This window comes from Xenopus tropicalis, chromosome 6 (assembly GCF_000004195.4).
Source record: "Xenopus tropicalis strain Nigerian chromosome 6, UCB_Xtro_10.0, whole genome shotgun sequence".
Classification (NCBI taxonomy): domain Eukaryota; kingdom Metazoa; phylum Chordata; class Amphibia; order Anura; family Pipidae; genus Xenopus; species Xenopus tropicalis.
This window is the reverse complement of record NC_030682.2, coordinates 112,113,058-112,131,353: the sequence shown is the minus strand read 5'-3', so window position 1 is coordinate 112,131,353 and position 18,296 is coordinate 112,113,058. Positions and strand designations below refer to the sequence as shown.

General features: G+C 38.5%; 1 protein-coding gene across 1 annotated transcript in view; it reads left to right on the top strand.

Moving 5' to 3' along the window:
• Nucleotides 1-18,296, top strand: part of klhl14 (kelch like family member 14) — a 55,753-nt gene that overhangs the window by 36,486 nt on the left and 971 nt on the right. Inside the window, exons 4-8 of the mRNA XM_002934117.5 lie at nt 9,709-9,798; nt 10,711-10,789; nt 13,019-13,209; nt 14,860-15,018; nt 17,665-17,822. Coding sequence (XP_002934163.1) covers nt 9,709-9,798; nt 10,711-10,789; nt 13,019-13,209; nt 14,860-15,018; nt 17,665-17,822 — 677 coding nt within the window. The remainder of the gene's footprint in view (nt 1-9,708; nt 9,799-10,710; nt 10,790-13,018; nt 13,210-14,859; nt 15,019-17,664; nt 17,823-18,296) is intronic.

Sequence of the window (18,296 nt, the reverse complement as noted above, 5' to 3'; positions counted from 1 at the left end):
GTTGGGCCATTCTCTTACAGAGAGGTTGTTTTGTCTCCCCAATGTCAGAGCACTCTTCACTACACTGGACAGCATAGACCACATAACTTTTCATGTGCTTGGGTGTAGGGTCTTTAGGTTGTACCAGCTTTTAGGGTTGATTCACTAATGTGCATTAAAACGTGCGTTATTTATAGCATGCGTTAACGCATGATTGACTAAAAGGATATTTGTGTTAATTTACGCGCGATACTGCTTGCGTTATTTTAGTCGCGAAGACTATTTTCATGCGATATTTGACGGAACAAGCTAATCAATGCACCGCGTATAAATAGTTGCAGCGTGCGAAAAAACGTACGCCATGTTAGCTATACATGCCAATACTTTTGGAAAATTACTGTACTGAAAATGACCATTTCCCTGCAAACTGGAGGCTGCATGACTCTAGGGCCAACACAGACATGAGTAAATCCCACTGCAAAGTCCATATTTTATTGCCAAAAGCTCATTAACTGTACTTTTCTATAATTACCGCCTGCCTCAAGTAGGTGTTAATTTTCGCATAGCCTAATGCGCTATTTAGCACGTCTAAGTGTTTGTGAATCATGCGTTAGTGTTATTTCTGCGCGCAAATTAACATATGCGTTAAAATTAACGCATGCGATATGCGACTTAACACACACGGTAATACTGTCGTGAATCACGCGTTAATTTTAGCATCTATTTTAACTCAAAAAAGCATGCAATAAAAAAGAACCCACTTAAGTGTATCAACCCTTTTGTCTCAGAGTGTTGCTGGGTTTGAAAAACACAGGAATGCGAAAATTCTCCTGATTTTCCAGCTACATATGGGATGACTATGTTGTTTCGCCTGCTGTGTTCCTCCCTTCTGTTTGTAGGTCTGGTCTTTCTGCAAGTCATTGATTTGGTTTTGATAAAGGCCCAGTCTGGGTGCCCACAAGTTACCTCCTTTAGATGCTCCTTTTAGATGTTTATATTCCTTCTCTTTAGCCTCTGCATTGGATGCCACAGTTTCAGCCCGATGATGTAGAGTCCTAATGACCCCCAGTTTCTGTTCCAAAAGGTGGTGGGAATCAAACAGCAAGTACTGGTCTGTGTGAGTGGGTTTCCTGTATACTTCAATATCCAGGTCCCCCCCCCCTTTGATAACTATAGCACAGTCCAAATAAGCCAGTTTGCTGTCTTTCACATCTTCCCTTGTGAATGTGATGTTTTTGTCCACCTAGTTTATGTGTTTGGTGAAGGCTGGAACCTTGCATGCTTTAATTTTGACCCAGGTGTCATCCACATATCTGAACCACATCTTAAAGCAAGGGCTGGGAATCAGGGCACTCGGATGTCTGGAAATACAAGCCATGGCGCCTTTCACTGGGCTGCTAATATCCACTCAATAAAGTAGCTAAAGACCTAATAAATTAAACAAATTCAATAACTTTGTGGTAAAATTACTTATAGCCACTCACTCTGCCCGTCCTAGATGAAGCAAATTACTTTTTTGTGAGCTAATTATATTGAATTTTGCTTACACCAAGTAACTGAGCCAGTCGAGTTGTGAAATTTTGTGAATTGAGCATAATCACCTCTAATAAAAGGATGTTCGATTCAATTTATAGTGCGTAAAGAAGTCTGATTGTTGTATGATCTCGCAGTGTTGAAATAAATACACAATGATGCATGTTTATCTATCGCCAGTGTGATGGAGAAGACCTCATAGACTTGCAAACATTTTTCTAACAGCCATTATGCTGATCTTTGTGTCTATACTGCCTGCAGAACAAACACGGTTACAGGTGAGAATAATTTTACCTCTACAGCTGAGAGCAAGGCATGCCATCTAGTGGCAACAGCCTGCTACTACATCTTAGTATTTGAATAGCACAGCTTTGTACTTACAGAGAATGGCAGAGATGTAAGTTTCATTTTGTTACAATTTTGTTGCTTTTATGTTATTTTCTGTTACACATCATAATAACATCTCAGATTCTAATAAAAATATCAAGAACCAATCAGCAATTGTTAGTATGATTAAGACACAACATACATTGTGTGATATAAATTGATAAGGAATGCTCTAAAATTTAGCATTTTGCCCACCTACGTAAATAAGCTCTCTGACATTTTGGTACAGAGTGTTGTATTTCCATGGTATTGCTACTATTTCCTCTAGTTGTGACAGCAGAGGTTAAGGAAACATCTATATATTTTACTACATCTATTTGCACTGTGCTTACAATGAGATAAAGTCAATATGGTTTTAGCACACCTTGCTTCTATATTTAAACCAGATGCTGTGTAAATTGCCACTCAGACTCTTAGGGGCCCTTTACATTAACACATCAGATTGTATTGCTTTTGTCAGCCAGTACATACAACGTGGTTTAAAGATTTCCCATGTACCCACACAGCCTACAAGAAATGAGGGTTTATATCAGACCCTATGTGTGCTCATACAGCTCAAAATGCTTTGCTTATGGCTAAAAACAAAATATCTATAGGCCATGCATACATGAGTGACCCTGATAAAAGAATCACACCAAGGCCAAATCAATGATCCAGAAACACAGGGGCCGATTCACTAAAGGTCGATAACGCTTATTGCATGCTTTTTTGCGTTAAAAAGCATGCGATAATTAAATCCTGATTCATCAAAATCATTTCGTATGCGTTAAGACACATATCGCATGTGCAAAAAAACGCACTTACCTCGCATTGCGTTAATTCTCGCATAGAAATAATACTAACATGATTCACAAACACATATGAAGCGTTAAACCTGCTAAATATTGCATTAGCCTGTGCGAATATTAACACCTACTTGGGGCAGGCGGTACTTAGAGAAAATTGTGGTTGGTGAGCTTTTGGCAACACAAGGACTTTGCAGTGGGATGTATTCAAGTATATGTTGGCCCTAGAGTGATGCAGCCTCCAGTTTGCAGGGAAATGGTCATTTTCAGAACAGTAGTTTTCCAAAAGTAATGGTTTACGTGTGTAAATTCCTGCGCTAATATAGCAAGTGGCGAAATATATCGCGCGCAGCGGGAAATAACGCACGCGGGGGGAATTAACGCAAGAAAAACGCTCATCGTGAGTTAAATAACGCAAAGAATATCACGTCTTAATTATGACGCCTGTCCTTTTAGTGAATCGAGCGATAAAATTTTTAACGCATGCTATAAATAGCACTTGTTTTATCGCCCTTTAGTGAATCAACCCCACATACTCTTAACATTCATAAACTTTGGCTTTAATTTGTCCAAAATTGGTGTCCAGAGTGATTATCATTTCAACGTTAGTGTCCTAAAGAGCAAAGGTTAGAAAAATCTTAAAATAATTGTGAGGCTCCTTCTAGTTAAGCCACGTGCGTGCTGGTTACTTTACTGGTTCTTGTTATATGAGACCTATAAAATATAGCTGTTTTGCCTTTAACTTGTATGCTAGCATAACATCAATCACAAGGCACTGTTTCATGATTTCAGAGAAAAAGCAAATAAGTCAATACAAAAACTCTTTGTTTAAATAGGAGATGATGGAAAATAGCATTGCTGTATTTTGTTACTTCCTAGATAAACATTTTCCCTTCTGTTAAGCTGGCCATACATGTACTGATAAAATAATACGAAACCTAGTTTTGTATGATTTTCGGACCGTGAGTGGACTCGGAATTATCATTCTGATCATTTTCGTACCATGGCGATCGGTCCTTAATTGATCTGACAGATTAGAAAATTTGTATTGTGTATCTGACAATATCCTTGGGGGACCTACAATGGAAGTCACTTTCGTACGATTGGTGTCTGGCAACTATTTCATGTTCAGAACATTCTCAGATAGACTTTAGCCTACAATTTCAGTCTGAATGTTAGCTTTAGATCATTGCATTTAAACGGAAGAAGATTAAAATCTGAACGTGTGTGGCCGCGTGAGCCCCAGACAACCTAGTCTTGATATGCCACAAGCTTATATATAAGGCTATAACACTCCTTTTAACAGCAGAGGATGTTTTTCTTAATAGACTTCTAGAGTCTGCAAAATAATACACTTATAAGGTTTTTTGTTGTTTTTTTAATAAAAGTGCAAAATAACATTGTATCACTAATAACCTTCTCACAGTTTGGCTGATATCTAAAAGTATTGCAAGTGAGCTGCCTGAAACTATGATGTTCATGCAGGGCCTCTATAAAGAAGTAGAATGAGATCAGAAATCCGTTTTGAAAGCGCCTCTTCCTCACTCTCTCACTCCTTCCTTGTAAAGTGACCTTTTTAAATGGAGGGAAGTGGGCCTAGATGACAGTCATGATAAATGCGGTCATGATCACTCAATAAAATAAGGCCCAGTGCATTTGAGGATAAATCAGTGGAATGTACAGCTCCACCTGTCTGTCTCCATCATTCATTTCCACTGTCATTTTCACAGTGCCTGATGGATCACAGTTGCTGTAAAATTAGACAGCCTTTAATCTCATTTCATCCTGATTAGCTTCTCTTTACCCTTTCCCTCTAACTCACTGACTGACACGCTAGAAACTCATATACTGTGCTGTGTTTCAGGATGGATTACAAAACTTATCTTTAACACCTTAGACACTAGCTCAGCACTACTCTGCTCTCATATTTTACTGCAAATAATTTAAAAAACATGCTAAGTGGGCCAAAACAACCTGGTTCATTTATCTGTTTCTAAGAGGCCTTGCCAGGGGGAAAGGAACATTTTCCTATAAAATACAGGCAGTTCAAGCCATCCTGACAGCCATATCATTAGTTAGCTCTAAACAGGCAGACTAGAGATGAGCTTTTTTATTTATGCAAGGTAAACTGATGTGCAGCAGCCCTCTCCTACTTTAGCTAATCATCACATGATCATGCCTGTGTGTCTGCTAATGCTCGCTTTATGCAATGAAGCCCTTTTTTTGTTGTTTTTGCTGTTATGGCAGGATACTAAATGAGGAATCCATCATAACAAAGATGTTACTGCAGTACTCATTTTATAATTAAGTCTTAAAGACCACATTGTAAGCTCTGTGGCATAAAGCGTTCCCATTAGCCTACACCTATAGCTGTGCTGCTGCTAGAGAAAACTTGTGTGTGATGCATGCTACTTTGCTGCTACGCTGCATAAAGGGGTAGCTTACATTTAAGTAAACTTTTAATATGTTTTTGAATGTCCTATTTTTGTACCTTTTCAACTGGTCCTCATTTGTTATAGTTTATAGTTGAATCAATTACCTTCCTTTCCTGCTTTTAATTGGGGGTCACTGACCATAGTAGCTGAAAAATGATTGGACTTTAAAGCTACTGTGTTATTGTTACATTATGTATTTTTTACCCCGCTGGTACCAGCCCAGTGTAGCTGGGAATGAGCTATTCTCTTCGCTCTTTCTTTGCAATTCTGGGGTCGAAGCATGCGCAGTAAAGCGAAAAAGCCGTCTCTTCTGTTAAAATTTCTGTCTTTGCGCAAAGAGAGAAAAAGGAAGAGGATCGCTCTCTCGCAGCTACCCCAGGCTGCAGGTTTTTTTTCGGGATTCAAACTTTTTCAGCAGGATTCGAATTCGGGCGAATCCTGGCTGAACCGAATCCTTAAAATCACGTGACTTTTTGCCACCTAAACTTGGAAGCTGAACATTTTTCAAACCGACATATGTAAATTAGTATTCAGTTCGGTATTCGGGCGAATCCTTTACATAGGATTTGGGGTTCACTAGTATCACTTAAATAAGTTAAGCGATTAAAATCACTTGGGGGTATCTAACCAGTGATTGTACCTTTTATTTTCCTTTAAAAAACACCTTAAATTATGTGTTTTAAACTAAAATTAAGACCATTTGCAAATTGTCTCAGAACATCAACATTTACATCATACTACAAGTTAAAGTTGAACTAAACCTTTAATTCTTTTGATAAATATTTTGCTGCATTCAATTCCTTTTGAATTCATTGGCAGCACGGTAATTTCTTACATTTATATTATATCCGAGGAATACAAATTTTAGCTAGATCCAATAAACGGTAAGGCAGTGCACACATGAGCAGCTCTTTGTTGTACATGCCTTGGCAGTGGATGATGTTGAGAGTAATAAAGGAGAGGAGAGAAAGTTTCATATTTTGGCTGTGTTCTACACACATTGAGACAGGGACAAAACTAGAATACTTATTAAATAAAAGGTGAAAAGGAAGTTCTACTTCATTCTAAGATATTTAGTATTGTTATACTAATAAATAGAATACTTTATAAAACAGACATTATTCTGTTTTTTAGTAGCACATTAATCAAGCATTCAGTAAAGTGCAGTTTACACTAGAATATATATTATAGAAGACATCAATCATCTGCCCAAACTACTCCTCTTTCTACCCACACTCCGCCCTCTGCTGGGGGTATAAATACGGGTGATTTCTGAAAAATACAGGAGAGTTAACAGGTCTGTATTAAATCCTGATGGAGTTAAAAGTTGAGCAGTTGTGGGGGTTTTTGAACCTTTATTCTAAAAATAGCCTTAACCTGCTTAAAGTGGGATGGAGCATTCCAGGTCTGCTACATTATAATATGTATGTATGTATGTATATCTTTATTTATAAAGCGCTACTTATGTACGCAGTGCTGTACAGTAGAATACATTAATACAAACAGGATTATTAAGATAATAGATAAATACAAAGTACAACAATAAATACAGATAGAAACAAGATAAATACAGTTGCAATAAGTTAAGAGTCAAGACACAAGAGGATGGAGGTCCCTGCCCCGTAGAGCTTACAATCTATATGGGAGGGTAATGGCGCAAGAATGCTTTTGTGTTATAGGACGGAGGTACACAAGATGTGCACACAGAATTTTGAGACAAGCATGCACAAAAAATCTTTTTTTTTTAAATGAGAGAGATAATTAAAGGGAATGTTGGTGCATGATAGGCAGTAACTGAGAAACCCCATACCTTAGGCCTACATCACTGCATTCCCACATTTTACTCTGTTTAGTAAATCGTTGCAGCAGCATATACATTTTTTCCAGCACCATCATCTCAACTAGGGTCGCCACCTTTTCTGGAAAAAAATACAGGCCTTCCTGTATTTTTGTCTTTGTGCCCTTTTAATAACTTTAGCACCAAGCATTATTTTTACACTGGGCAGGTTACTTTTATACTGGGCAGGTAGCAACCTTATCTATAACCTAAATTTTCTTTTCACAATAAACAACAGAGGCAGGTAGAAAAATATGCAAGTGTGAGGGCTACACAAGCAACTGAAGTACTTGTCATTAGTGGGACCTTTGTATATAGGAAATAGTATATGACCTATTGTAACTATTAGAATATCAAAAGTCAATGAACATATATAGTCACAAAATTCTATAAACATACAGGTTAAGTGCTCCTGTACAGGTCACGGATATCCAAGTTTACTTCTAAAATACTGATATTTTCATATATAGGGTAAATGTTCCAGTAAGTCATACGACACTAGTGAAATCACTAAGCACTGTTTATAACCGGTGACATCACACACACAAGTTTTTATAATATGTTTTACAGGATATTTATGCACAATTACCCTCAAAAGTCCCATTAGCCTTGAATGGACACATGCAAAATCAGAAATGACCACAGATGGAGGGTGACTTTTGTGCTGCCGTCAGAAAGTGTTAAAAACAATCTGCCTCTTTAGCAGCTCCTGCTGACTGATAACATTCTGAGTTTGGAAAGAAATCATTTAAAATGGAGTACCTGTATCAGAGTTTTATGAATCCTCCTAGTTTCCTGCCAAGTTTAGAAAGCCTGTAGCATCAAAATGATAAAAATTATCATTAAACATTCCATATTGCACTGCTGCATTTGCAGGAGGGAGATAGTAAATCATGGGAAATGAGAGATATATAACTGAAAAAAAATCCACATGTGAGTTCAGCTCTTTCTCTCTTTTTTTTTTATTTGGCAGAAGTTTATAGAGAAAGAGCTGGCCCGGTGTCATATTGATTTCCCACTGCACTGGTTTTCTAACTGCTCTGTTGATCCGTGTCCAGCAATAAATTCCATGCCTCAGCATGCACATTGCTTCCCTCTTTGTCCTCACCTAGATTTAAGGTGTCCATTTGATGAGATGAGCAAGGACATCATTTTCTGACTAATGCTCCAGCCCACTCTGAATGATAAGAGATCTGTGCGTTTGTATGTTCTAATGGGTGACATGGCATTTATGATGCTACGACTCCTCTGCCATGGCTAAAGTAATGCTAATAAATTGAATAATGTAGTATTCTACAGAAGTGAACAGGAATCAGTATAAAGAAGATTGCTTTGAAAACCAAAAGCCGAGTGGATAATAGTTGTCTTGATGATGTTTATTTGCATAGAAAAAGTCTATGGTGCCATAGCAATAGGCTGTGTGGAGCACTGTGGAATAAATCACTGGATAACATGAACTTTGTTTTTAACACTTTGTCCCCTACTCCCCTTGCACATCTCACTGCAACTTGTGGGAAAAAATGTGATAATATTCTAGTTGGAGTGACATTTTTGTTACCAAATGGTTTTGATCTTTTCATCAATATTTACCCTCCCTGTGGAAGGTTAAATTAAAAGGGAGAATCAGATCAGACATATCAGGTAAAGATCTGTGTGTTTGTGGATTTGGGCCTTTTGGGCCACATTTAGTTACTGCTGATTTTCACGAATGCGTGTGTATCCCTATCATACTTTTGCTCTCAATTTTCCTCGAATCCAACCTTATTTAGGAAAGATCTCAAATGACGTCTTTTCACCAAGAAATTATAGTCAAATGCTCATGGTCATTTTGCAGCAATCCACCCACCCATTTGAGGTGACAGGTGCCATGTTAACAAATTTAAATATTCACATTTTTGAGCAAAGAGCTGATGTCATGAAAACACTTTTACAAAAAATGTCAAGTAAATTGCTAAAGTGCCTAGAAGAACAATTTTACATACATTTCTCAGAGGGTATTTTGCTTCCCCTTTAATTCTAATTTAATGGTTAGGACTGCAAAATAAAACCTGCAACAAAACTCAACGTTTCTACTAGCTAACTGTATTTGAAAACAGGTCTAAAAAAGAAAGTTGCAATCTAGCAAGATTCACTCATTCCATTCATTTGAGTCTGAATCATGAGGCTGAACATGAATGTTTGAATAAACTGGGAATAAATAAAGTTGTTAGAGACAGTTCCCATTAACTTCTATAGAACCTTGCCAGCTTTTACTTGCCGATTTCTTTCTGGCGATTTTTCTTTAATAAATCCAGACACTTTGATGTTTCAGAAAATACTTCTGTGAGAAATTAAGTTCCTGTTTTTTAACCTTTAATAAGCAACAGTGTATAACAGTAATAGACTTGTGCAGATATAAAATCTCTGATAACAAGAGCTGCTGCAAACGGTTGCACTTGCACGTTTTATCTGTATAAGAGAGAAGTTATAGAGTAGTTAGTTTTGGAGACAAGTCTCGGTGAAAAATGGAGGGGGGCTGTGATTAGTTGCGATAGTAACAGGAGGGGCATTGAGCGTCTCTTAGGCAAGGTTAGTGGGTACCACCAAGTACTAAATTTGATGATGCTTGATGATGAAGTTTTACCCACTTACCACTAACTGCTCCAAGGCTTGTCAGCATACATTTTGAAAAGCTTTTGATTAAATTGGTAAAAATATCTGTATACCGCCTGTCTTCTGAAATAAATTGAAGTAAACCTTTTCTGTTTTACAGTTATGCCATATAACAGCGCCCATCATTGTGTGGTGGAAGTGGAGAACTTCCTATTTGTTTTAGGAGGAGAAGATCAGTGGAACCCTAATGGTGAGTACCCTATCTGTTTATTGTCTCCTATAGCTAGCTTCATATATGATAAATTCATATGTCTGTGTGCGTAGTTTTAATCTAACATATTAAGGTAAAGGTTTACAAGAGGTGGTAAAGTCCGTTTTGTACATAGCAGCATACGTAACAGATTTTACTAAAGCCTACAATGTTAAATTTATTTATCTTAATCTAGAACTGCTCAGAAAAACAGCTGTTAGTGTTGGCACATATATATCTGTTTGTAAAATCAAAATGCCACCGTTGGGTTGGAGAAAATACAGTATTTTGTGCTGTCATACATCAACAAAGGTTATTTTGGCAATTAATGTGACAGAGGAAGCAAGCATGAAAGTTTACTCTCAAGCCACTGCTCGTAAAAGTCAAAGTCTGTATCCATGAGCCATGCTTATTATTTTAATTCTGCAAGTAATGCTTTAAAAACCTTCTTCTTTGGATACTTGTTAGCATTGCTCCATTTTTGCTAAACCTAACACCGGGTGTAATTGCCCAACCATTATGTTTTATGGAAACAGGATATATGTTAGTCTGGGATCCTCATAATGTTCAGCTATAGTATTTCAGTTGTCTTAATACTGGCTGTACAGTTGAGCTAATTGGCCTTGATTCAGTTTGATTGTCCAAAGATAGGCTACCTTCATAACTTTTACTGCGTATTACATTCAGCTGCTTTATATATATATATATATATATATATATATATATACAGTATATATGTATTAATCAGCCTGTTCAGATTCCACAGGCATTGCCTGTACTTAAAACAGAAATATAAGACACATCTTAATACATTTATTTGCATACCTATGTAGTGGTATAATCCATGATATCCATCATGGCAATAACAGTCCAACATATGTTCTGACATTGCACACGTGTTATCTTTGGCAGGAAAACACAGTACAAACTTTGTAAGTCGTTATGATCCAAGGTTTAACAGCTGGATACAACTCCCACCCATGCAGGAAAGGTAATGTACAGCCTGTCATCTTTTAATTTATGTATATTTGTGTTATTCTGCACTTATGAATTGTAGGGCACAGGATCACAGATGCACAGTAAGTTTTCACCAGTGGCCAATTATAATGAGGTCACATAGGGGCACATTTACTAATCCACGAACGTCCGAAAAGTGTCCGAATGCATTTTTTTTGTAATGGTCGGTATTTTATGATTTTTTTGTAAATTGTTGCGACTTTTTCGTAGCCGTTATGACTTTTTCGTAGTGTTACGACTTGCGCGAATTATCGTAGCCTTCGCGTCGAGTACGAAAGTTTCGGATTCATTCAAGCTTCAGTATCGTGACTTTTCTTGGGCTGGGTTGGAGCTGCAGAGTGCCATTGAGCCCTATGGGAGACTTTCCTTGGGCCGGGTTGGAGCTGCAGAGTGCCATTGAGCCCTATGGGAGACTTTCCTTGGGCCGGGTTGGAGCTGCAGAGTGCCATTGAGCCCTATGGGAGACTTTCCTTGGGCCGGGTTGGAGCTGCAGAGTGCCATTGAGCCCTATGGGAGACTTTCCTTGGGCCGGGTTGGAGCTGCAGAGTGCCATTGAGCCCTATGGGAGACTTTCCTTGGGCCAGGTTGGAGCTGCAGAGTGCCATTGAGCCCTATGGGAGACTTTCCTTGGGCCGGGTTGGAGCTACAGAGTGCCATTGAGTCCTATGGGAGACTTTCCTTGGGCCAGGTTGGAGCTGCAGAGTGCCATTGAGCCCTATGGGAGACTTTCCTTGGGCCGGGTTGGAGCTGCAGAGTGCCATTGAGCCCTATGGGAGACTTTCCTTGGGCCAGGTTGGAGCTGCAGAGTGCCATTGAGCCCTATGGGAGACTTTCCTTGGGCCAGGTTGGAGCTGCAGAGTGCCATTGAGCCCTATGGGAGACTTTCCTTGGGCCAGGTTGGAGCTGCAGAGTGCCATTGAGCCCTATGGGAGACTTTCCTTGGGCCGGGTTGGAGCTGCAGAGTGCCATTGAGTCCTATGGGAGGCTTCCAAAATCATGCAAAGTCTGAAAGTTTTGCCTGCCGTTTACGAGCGCACAATACGAACAAGTCGCGACAATATACGAGCAAATCGTAACAGCTACGAAAAAGTTGCGACTTTTCGCGCAAGTCGTAGCGGCTACGAAAAAGTCGCGACAATTTATGAAAAAGTCGTAACGCAGACAAAAAAATCGCAAATAATACGAAAAAGTCGCAAAATGTTCGTTTCCAATCCGAATGTTTCCCATTCGGATTCGTGGATTAGTAAATCAGCCCCATAGAGTATGTTTCCTCGGCTCAGAACCTCAGTGATCCCCATGGTTGCCCATTTAAATGCCATACCAACCAGGTCCTGATTTAGAGTGCATGCTTAAGGTGGCAGTCAACTAAATGTGCCAACCAGAATAAAACATGTATTAAAGAGTATAGCATATTTCTGTTCAGCTCCAGGGATGCTTGACTAGTTCCCCCCAGCTCCTTTCTAATGCAAGCTCAAGTCTCAAAGCCTTTGTATAATGAATGTGTGCCATCTTTGCATCTGACTTGCAAAACACAGGCCACCCTGGCAAATTTTAATATTTGAAATTGCAGCTTTGAGAAAGGCAAAGTAGAAAGGTAAATTCAAAATAGAATAAAGACCTTTTCCAAGTTTGATTAGATAATGCGAAGATGCCAAAATGTAATTAACATTTCATTTCACTTTAATGATGAAACTTTCTATATTGTACCACTCACAAGAACTTTTTCTCTTACCCTGGATAAAAGATAATTGGAGGAAATCTTGATGATGTGGTTCTTTTAGTAAATTGGAAACAATGACCCTTGAAGGACCATAAGGATAGCGAATGTCAAGATAATTTATTATTGTTAAATTATCAGCGACATCTTTTAAGTTGTCTTGTGGACTCACAAATCCTACTCAAGGCACTGATTAGTGTAAAGCAGATGAAAGCAAGGAACATTGTGTATATTGTCTTGTACTGGAGTGATTTGATAGTGGTAAGATAAATTCCGACTCTTGGTGAAGTGCAGATTCCAACATTTTGACACAAGCACAGAATGTATGGTATACTGACAGTCGTATCAAAATAGAGGATAAACTATCCTGTGATGACATAAATGTAGCTTTAAACCCTAGAGTTAATTAGCTTTTTGATACCTGGCCCTGTTGCACTGAGATGGAGTATATGCACACAGATATTCTGGAAATTATTTCTCTTCCAGGAGAGCAAGTTTTTATGCTTGCCGTCTAGAAAAGCATCTCTATGTCATTGGTGGAAGGAATGAAACAGGCTACTTGTCAAGTGTGGAGTGCTACAATCTAGAGACCAATGAATGGCGATATGTGTCCTCTCTACCACAGCCCTTAGCAGCTCATGCTGGAGCAGTGCACAATGGAAAAATCTATATTTCTGGTATGTACCTTACATGGGGTTTGCAAAGAAATATTACTCCATGGTTTTGGGGTTTGTGATACTTAATAGTATAGTCAATAGTGTATATACAGTATTTCTACTCACTAACATAAATGACTGGATCGTTTACTGGAGCAAAATCCAGCTCCAATACACAGGCTGTAATAGCTTTATCTTCACACCAGACATGCAGAAAAGTTATCAAGATCTTAACAACTACTTAATGTCATTAGCCCATAAAGCATGGGATGTGTGGCCTACCTAGGAAAAAAAGTCTTCGGAGCTGCACTAACAGATGGCTCACTCTGCTATCCTTGTGATTCAGGAACTGTAACATTAGCACTTCTAATCAGTGGAGGAGTTGTATTACTCTACTTTGTAATGTTGCCGCTCCATTACTTTTAAATCTATCTATTGTATAATAATTACTACACTTGAACTTGTTCCAGGTCCTCTCACATCAGAGTTAGCTCTCGAGCAATGTATACTATGCTAGAATTACTTTTTCAGTAATAAGGCAGCAAAATCTACATACGTGGGCACAATTGATACTTCCCCGTAACATGCCCGTGCAGTGCCTTTGGCAGTCCTTCTGTGCTTATTAAAGTCCTGTTATTATGTGTTATTATGCAGAGGCACAGCTGGGAAATATCTGTGCTAACTCGCTTTATCACTTTATGCTGGATGATGATATAATAACAGTCAAAATGAGCTTCTGTGTGTATTCTTGTATCATGCACATTTTTTCCACTTCAGATATAGTATATGGCTGTTTCTCAGGTGTATTATATTAGTAATATAGAGTCCCAGGATTGGACATCATACCAAGCTATCATAAAATATTTTAATAAATGCTCTGGATAATTACATATTCCCTATATGTAATAAAAAGCACTAAGTTTGCCCAGGAGCAGTAACCAATTGCAAATAATAAGCTGATTGCTTTTAACAGATGACCAGTAAATGCTGCCTGCTGATAGGTTGCTATGGGCTACTGCTCCAGGGAAAACTTAGTGCCTTTTATTACATAACCCCAATGCAATAATATATTTACAGGTATGGGACCTGTATATATATTACACAGTACAAGGTACTGTTTTATTATTACAGAGAAAAATGATTTATTTGATTAAAATAGACTCTGTGGGAGAGAGTAAAGGTGGCCATACATGCACCGATATTATCGTACGAAACCTCGTTTCGTACGATAATCGGTGCGTGTATGGCATGTCGGCGAGTCGACCGATATCGCAGGAAGCTGCTGATATCGGACGACTCGGCGATCGGACCAGTTTGAAAGTTTGAAAAGGCGCCTGACCAAAATTCTCCCTTCAGAGCTGAATCGGCAGAAGGAGGTAGAAATCCTATTGTTTCTACCTCCTTACCTGCCGATTCAGCCCTGAATGGTGTGTGGCGGATCTTACGATGTTTCGTGCGACCGATGGTCGTACGAAACATCGTCAGATCGCCACGTGTATGGCCACCTTAATTCATAATTTCTGGATAACGGTTTTCTGGATAACATGTCCCATACATGTGTTAGACATTATATTTCTCCTGCAATAACACAACCCAATTTCTTTGTTGTTTATGTGCGTTTCATTGCAGTGAGGTTAAAACCTTTTTTAAAATATTTGTATTCTTTTGCAGGTGGTGTTCATAATGGTGAATATGTCCAGTGGTTATACTGTTATGACCCAGTCATGGATGTTTGGGCCCGAAAACAAGACATGAACACTAAGCGGGCTATACATGCTTTAGCTGTAATGAACGATCGTTTATATGCAATTGGTGGAAACCATTTAAAAGGTCAGTTTAACATATTCATATTTGATGTATAACACCATGCTGCTTTCTTAACTGTGTTTAAATGAGCATACTACGAACTGTGAAGAAAATGTAGGTGGTTTAAACCATAGCAAGAAACCAATGGTGCACACCTTACTAGAATGAATTGATCTTAGTTTACTCGGTACTCAGGGTGCATTTTTGTTGAGTGGCCCCAGTATCTTATTTGTGTGTTTGCGTCAGCAGTAAACAGAATAAGTTTCAACTGAAACTGCTCAAGATTCATTTCTGTAGGCAAAACCGACTTACTCTTATGTGACAAATGTGGGGCTACTTTTAGAATGACGAGGGCATTCAGTTGCTTTGAGAACTACTGGTTTCACAGTGCTACTTTATTTTAACTGTGTAACTGAACCCTTGCTGCTAATTTGGCAGTAATAACTATGGTGGCAAACAGTAATGTTAGTATTACAGCAAAAAAGGCTCATTTAATGCACAGCAAGCAAAACACCCAAAATTGACCCATATGCCTTTGCCCTTAAAGGCTCAAAACACAGCGGTGTAAGCCTGATTGAACTGCTGCTTGCAAAGGTAGGAAGGAAAACTAGCTATACACCTCGCCATCTAAACCACAATATGGTAAAAGTTCAAGGAATTGTTTTTTTTGTTTTTGTAACTGCCCTAGATAATTTTATCATTTAGGTGCACCTTTCACATATAAATAGATAAATGCATATATATATTGCATTTAAAAGCAGTTAAAGATTTATACAAGTTCAAATACACTCTACTTTCTGAAAAAGCATAAAAAGTACATGTGACCTTTTGGTTTGACATTTCTATGAAAAAGAGACACATAATCTATAGACTATTTCTTCTGCATCAAACAGAATCCGTCTTCTGAAAAAGTCAAGGAGATGTGCAAAGGGGTTTGATTTTAGTGATCGCACACTGATAATATGTGGTGTCTCATAAAGATTAGCATTATTGTTGCTTTGCGTTCAGAATATGTACCACCATTGTCACCGGGGTTGCTATAAAACTTCTGAGGCAGTTATGAGTATCACCGCAACAACATGTTTTGGCAAAAGCTCTTTTATCAAATCGCTGATATGAATGATAAACGGTCTCTGTAAAGTGCTGCATATCAGCACTATATGAATAAAGACATAATAATCAGCATCCTTTACCAATGGAGATGGTGGGGGTCAGTGAAAGCCAACAGTACCAGTATTGCCACTTGAAAAAACAAGGGAGAAAGTCTTCTTTCTAGATCATATACACATGATTGATTTACACATGAATGACTCCTTCCTGAAGGTGCCTTTGCCAGTTAAGTAGAATCATCTCCATCCCACAGACATGCCATATGTAGGTACATACAGACAATATCAGGCAGTTTAGCCAATTTTTACCTTACTGCCCAAACAGCACTTTGCAAAGACCATTATGCAATTATGTTGCATCCCATTACTATATAAGTAGTTGAGGTCTGGGTACTCCCAATTCTCATTTTATTGTAAGCCTTGCGGCTCATTCTTTATATTTGTAGGTTAGAGATGCAGAACTCTGGCCAGTGTTATCTGCATATGAAGGCATCAAATCTAACTCACATCTAACTGACTGATACTGATAAGTGTATCTTTACACCATGTAGTAACTTCTATTTACTGATATTACAATCAGAACAGTTAGATTGAACTATGCCCTTTTTTCCTACTTTTTTAAAATTTCTCACAAATGCACAGCTTAAAGCAAACATACACAGACCGATACTTGTATGCATCCAGTCAATCAGTCCATTAGGCGAACCAACTGATAGCGCACAATGGTCATACACTGCATGACCGCCTTGCTATTGATGCAATCTATTGGGCAGACAGCTCAAATGAGCAAAACTACCAGGAGCTGTGCTTCTCTTCACTTCCACATTTGCTGATTCTTCATACACTGGCGAAGATGGAGCACTGACAGATTAGATTCTCAAACATGGTCAGTCCACAAACTTACCGATAATTGTATGAAATAAAGTTATATAGCCTGCTTGTGATGTGAAGTGGACCAGTTTATTCTGATCTAACACCATCCCTTTAAAGGAACAGTAACACCAAAAAATGAAAGTGTTTTAAAGTAATTAAAATATAATGTACAGTTGCCCTGCACTGGTAAAACTGGTAAGTTTGCAACAGAAACGCTACTATAGTTTATATAAATGAGCTGCTGTGTCAACACGGGGGCAGCCATTGAAGCTGGGAAAAAGGAGAAAAGGCACAGGCACATAGCAGATAACAGATAAGCTTTGTAGAATATAATGGGGTTTTATCTGTTATCTGCTAAGTAACCTGTGCCTTTTCTCCTGTAAATGGCTGCCCCCGTGGCTACACAGAAGCTTTATTATATAAACTATAGTAGTCTTTCTAAGGAAAACACACCAGTTGTACCAGAACAGGGCAGTATTACATTATATAGTAATTGCTTTTATACACGTTCATTTTTTGGTGTTACTGTCCCTTTAAATGAATTAACCAGCAGATAGGTAAATGTAGTATTTTTACATAAACATTTATTTTCTTGTCTGCTATATTAGTTGTAACCCCTGTGGCTCATTTCAAAATATGCATTAAGTATTCCGTTAACGCAACAGTTGTTTGAAAATGTGCTCGGCAGGTTTCTCCCATCTGGATGTCATGCTTGTGGAGTGTTATGACCCAAAAGGAGACCAGTGGAATATTCTTCAGACACCCATTCTAGAAGGCCGCAGTGGACCTGGATGTGCAGTACTAGATGATCGGTGTTACCTTGTTGGAGGCTACAGCTGGAGTATGGTAAGTGCTGTGCTGTAAACTGGCTGATGAAGAGGTCACGTTAAGATAATAACTGGGATAATTTACTTTCATTCACATAAAAATAAATGATCCCAGTTACTTTTTGTTCACATAATTAGCTACAATAGGCTCTTATGGGACTCCCCTTTCTAGATATTGGATTCTAAATCTATCATTTAAAGTGTTATAGTGGAAGAATTAGGGGGATTATGTAAAAAAAAAAGGCACTATGTTTGCCCAGGAGCAGTAACCCATAACAACCAATGAGCAGGTAGAATTTTCTGGTCAACTTTTTAAAAGCCATCATCCTATTGGTTGCTATGGGTTAGTGCTCCTGGGCAAAATTAGTTGCTTTTTATTACATATGGGGGTAAATGTTCATCCTCCTCATCATACCTTAACCTCAACATGGAGACAGTGCTACTAATGTGCTCTGGTGCACTAATATTGCAGTACAATGAATGGAAATAGCAT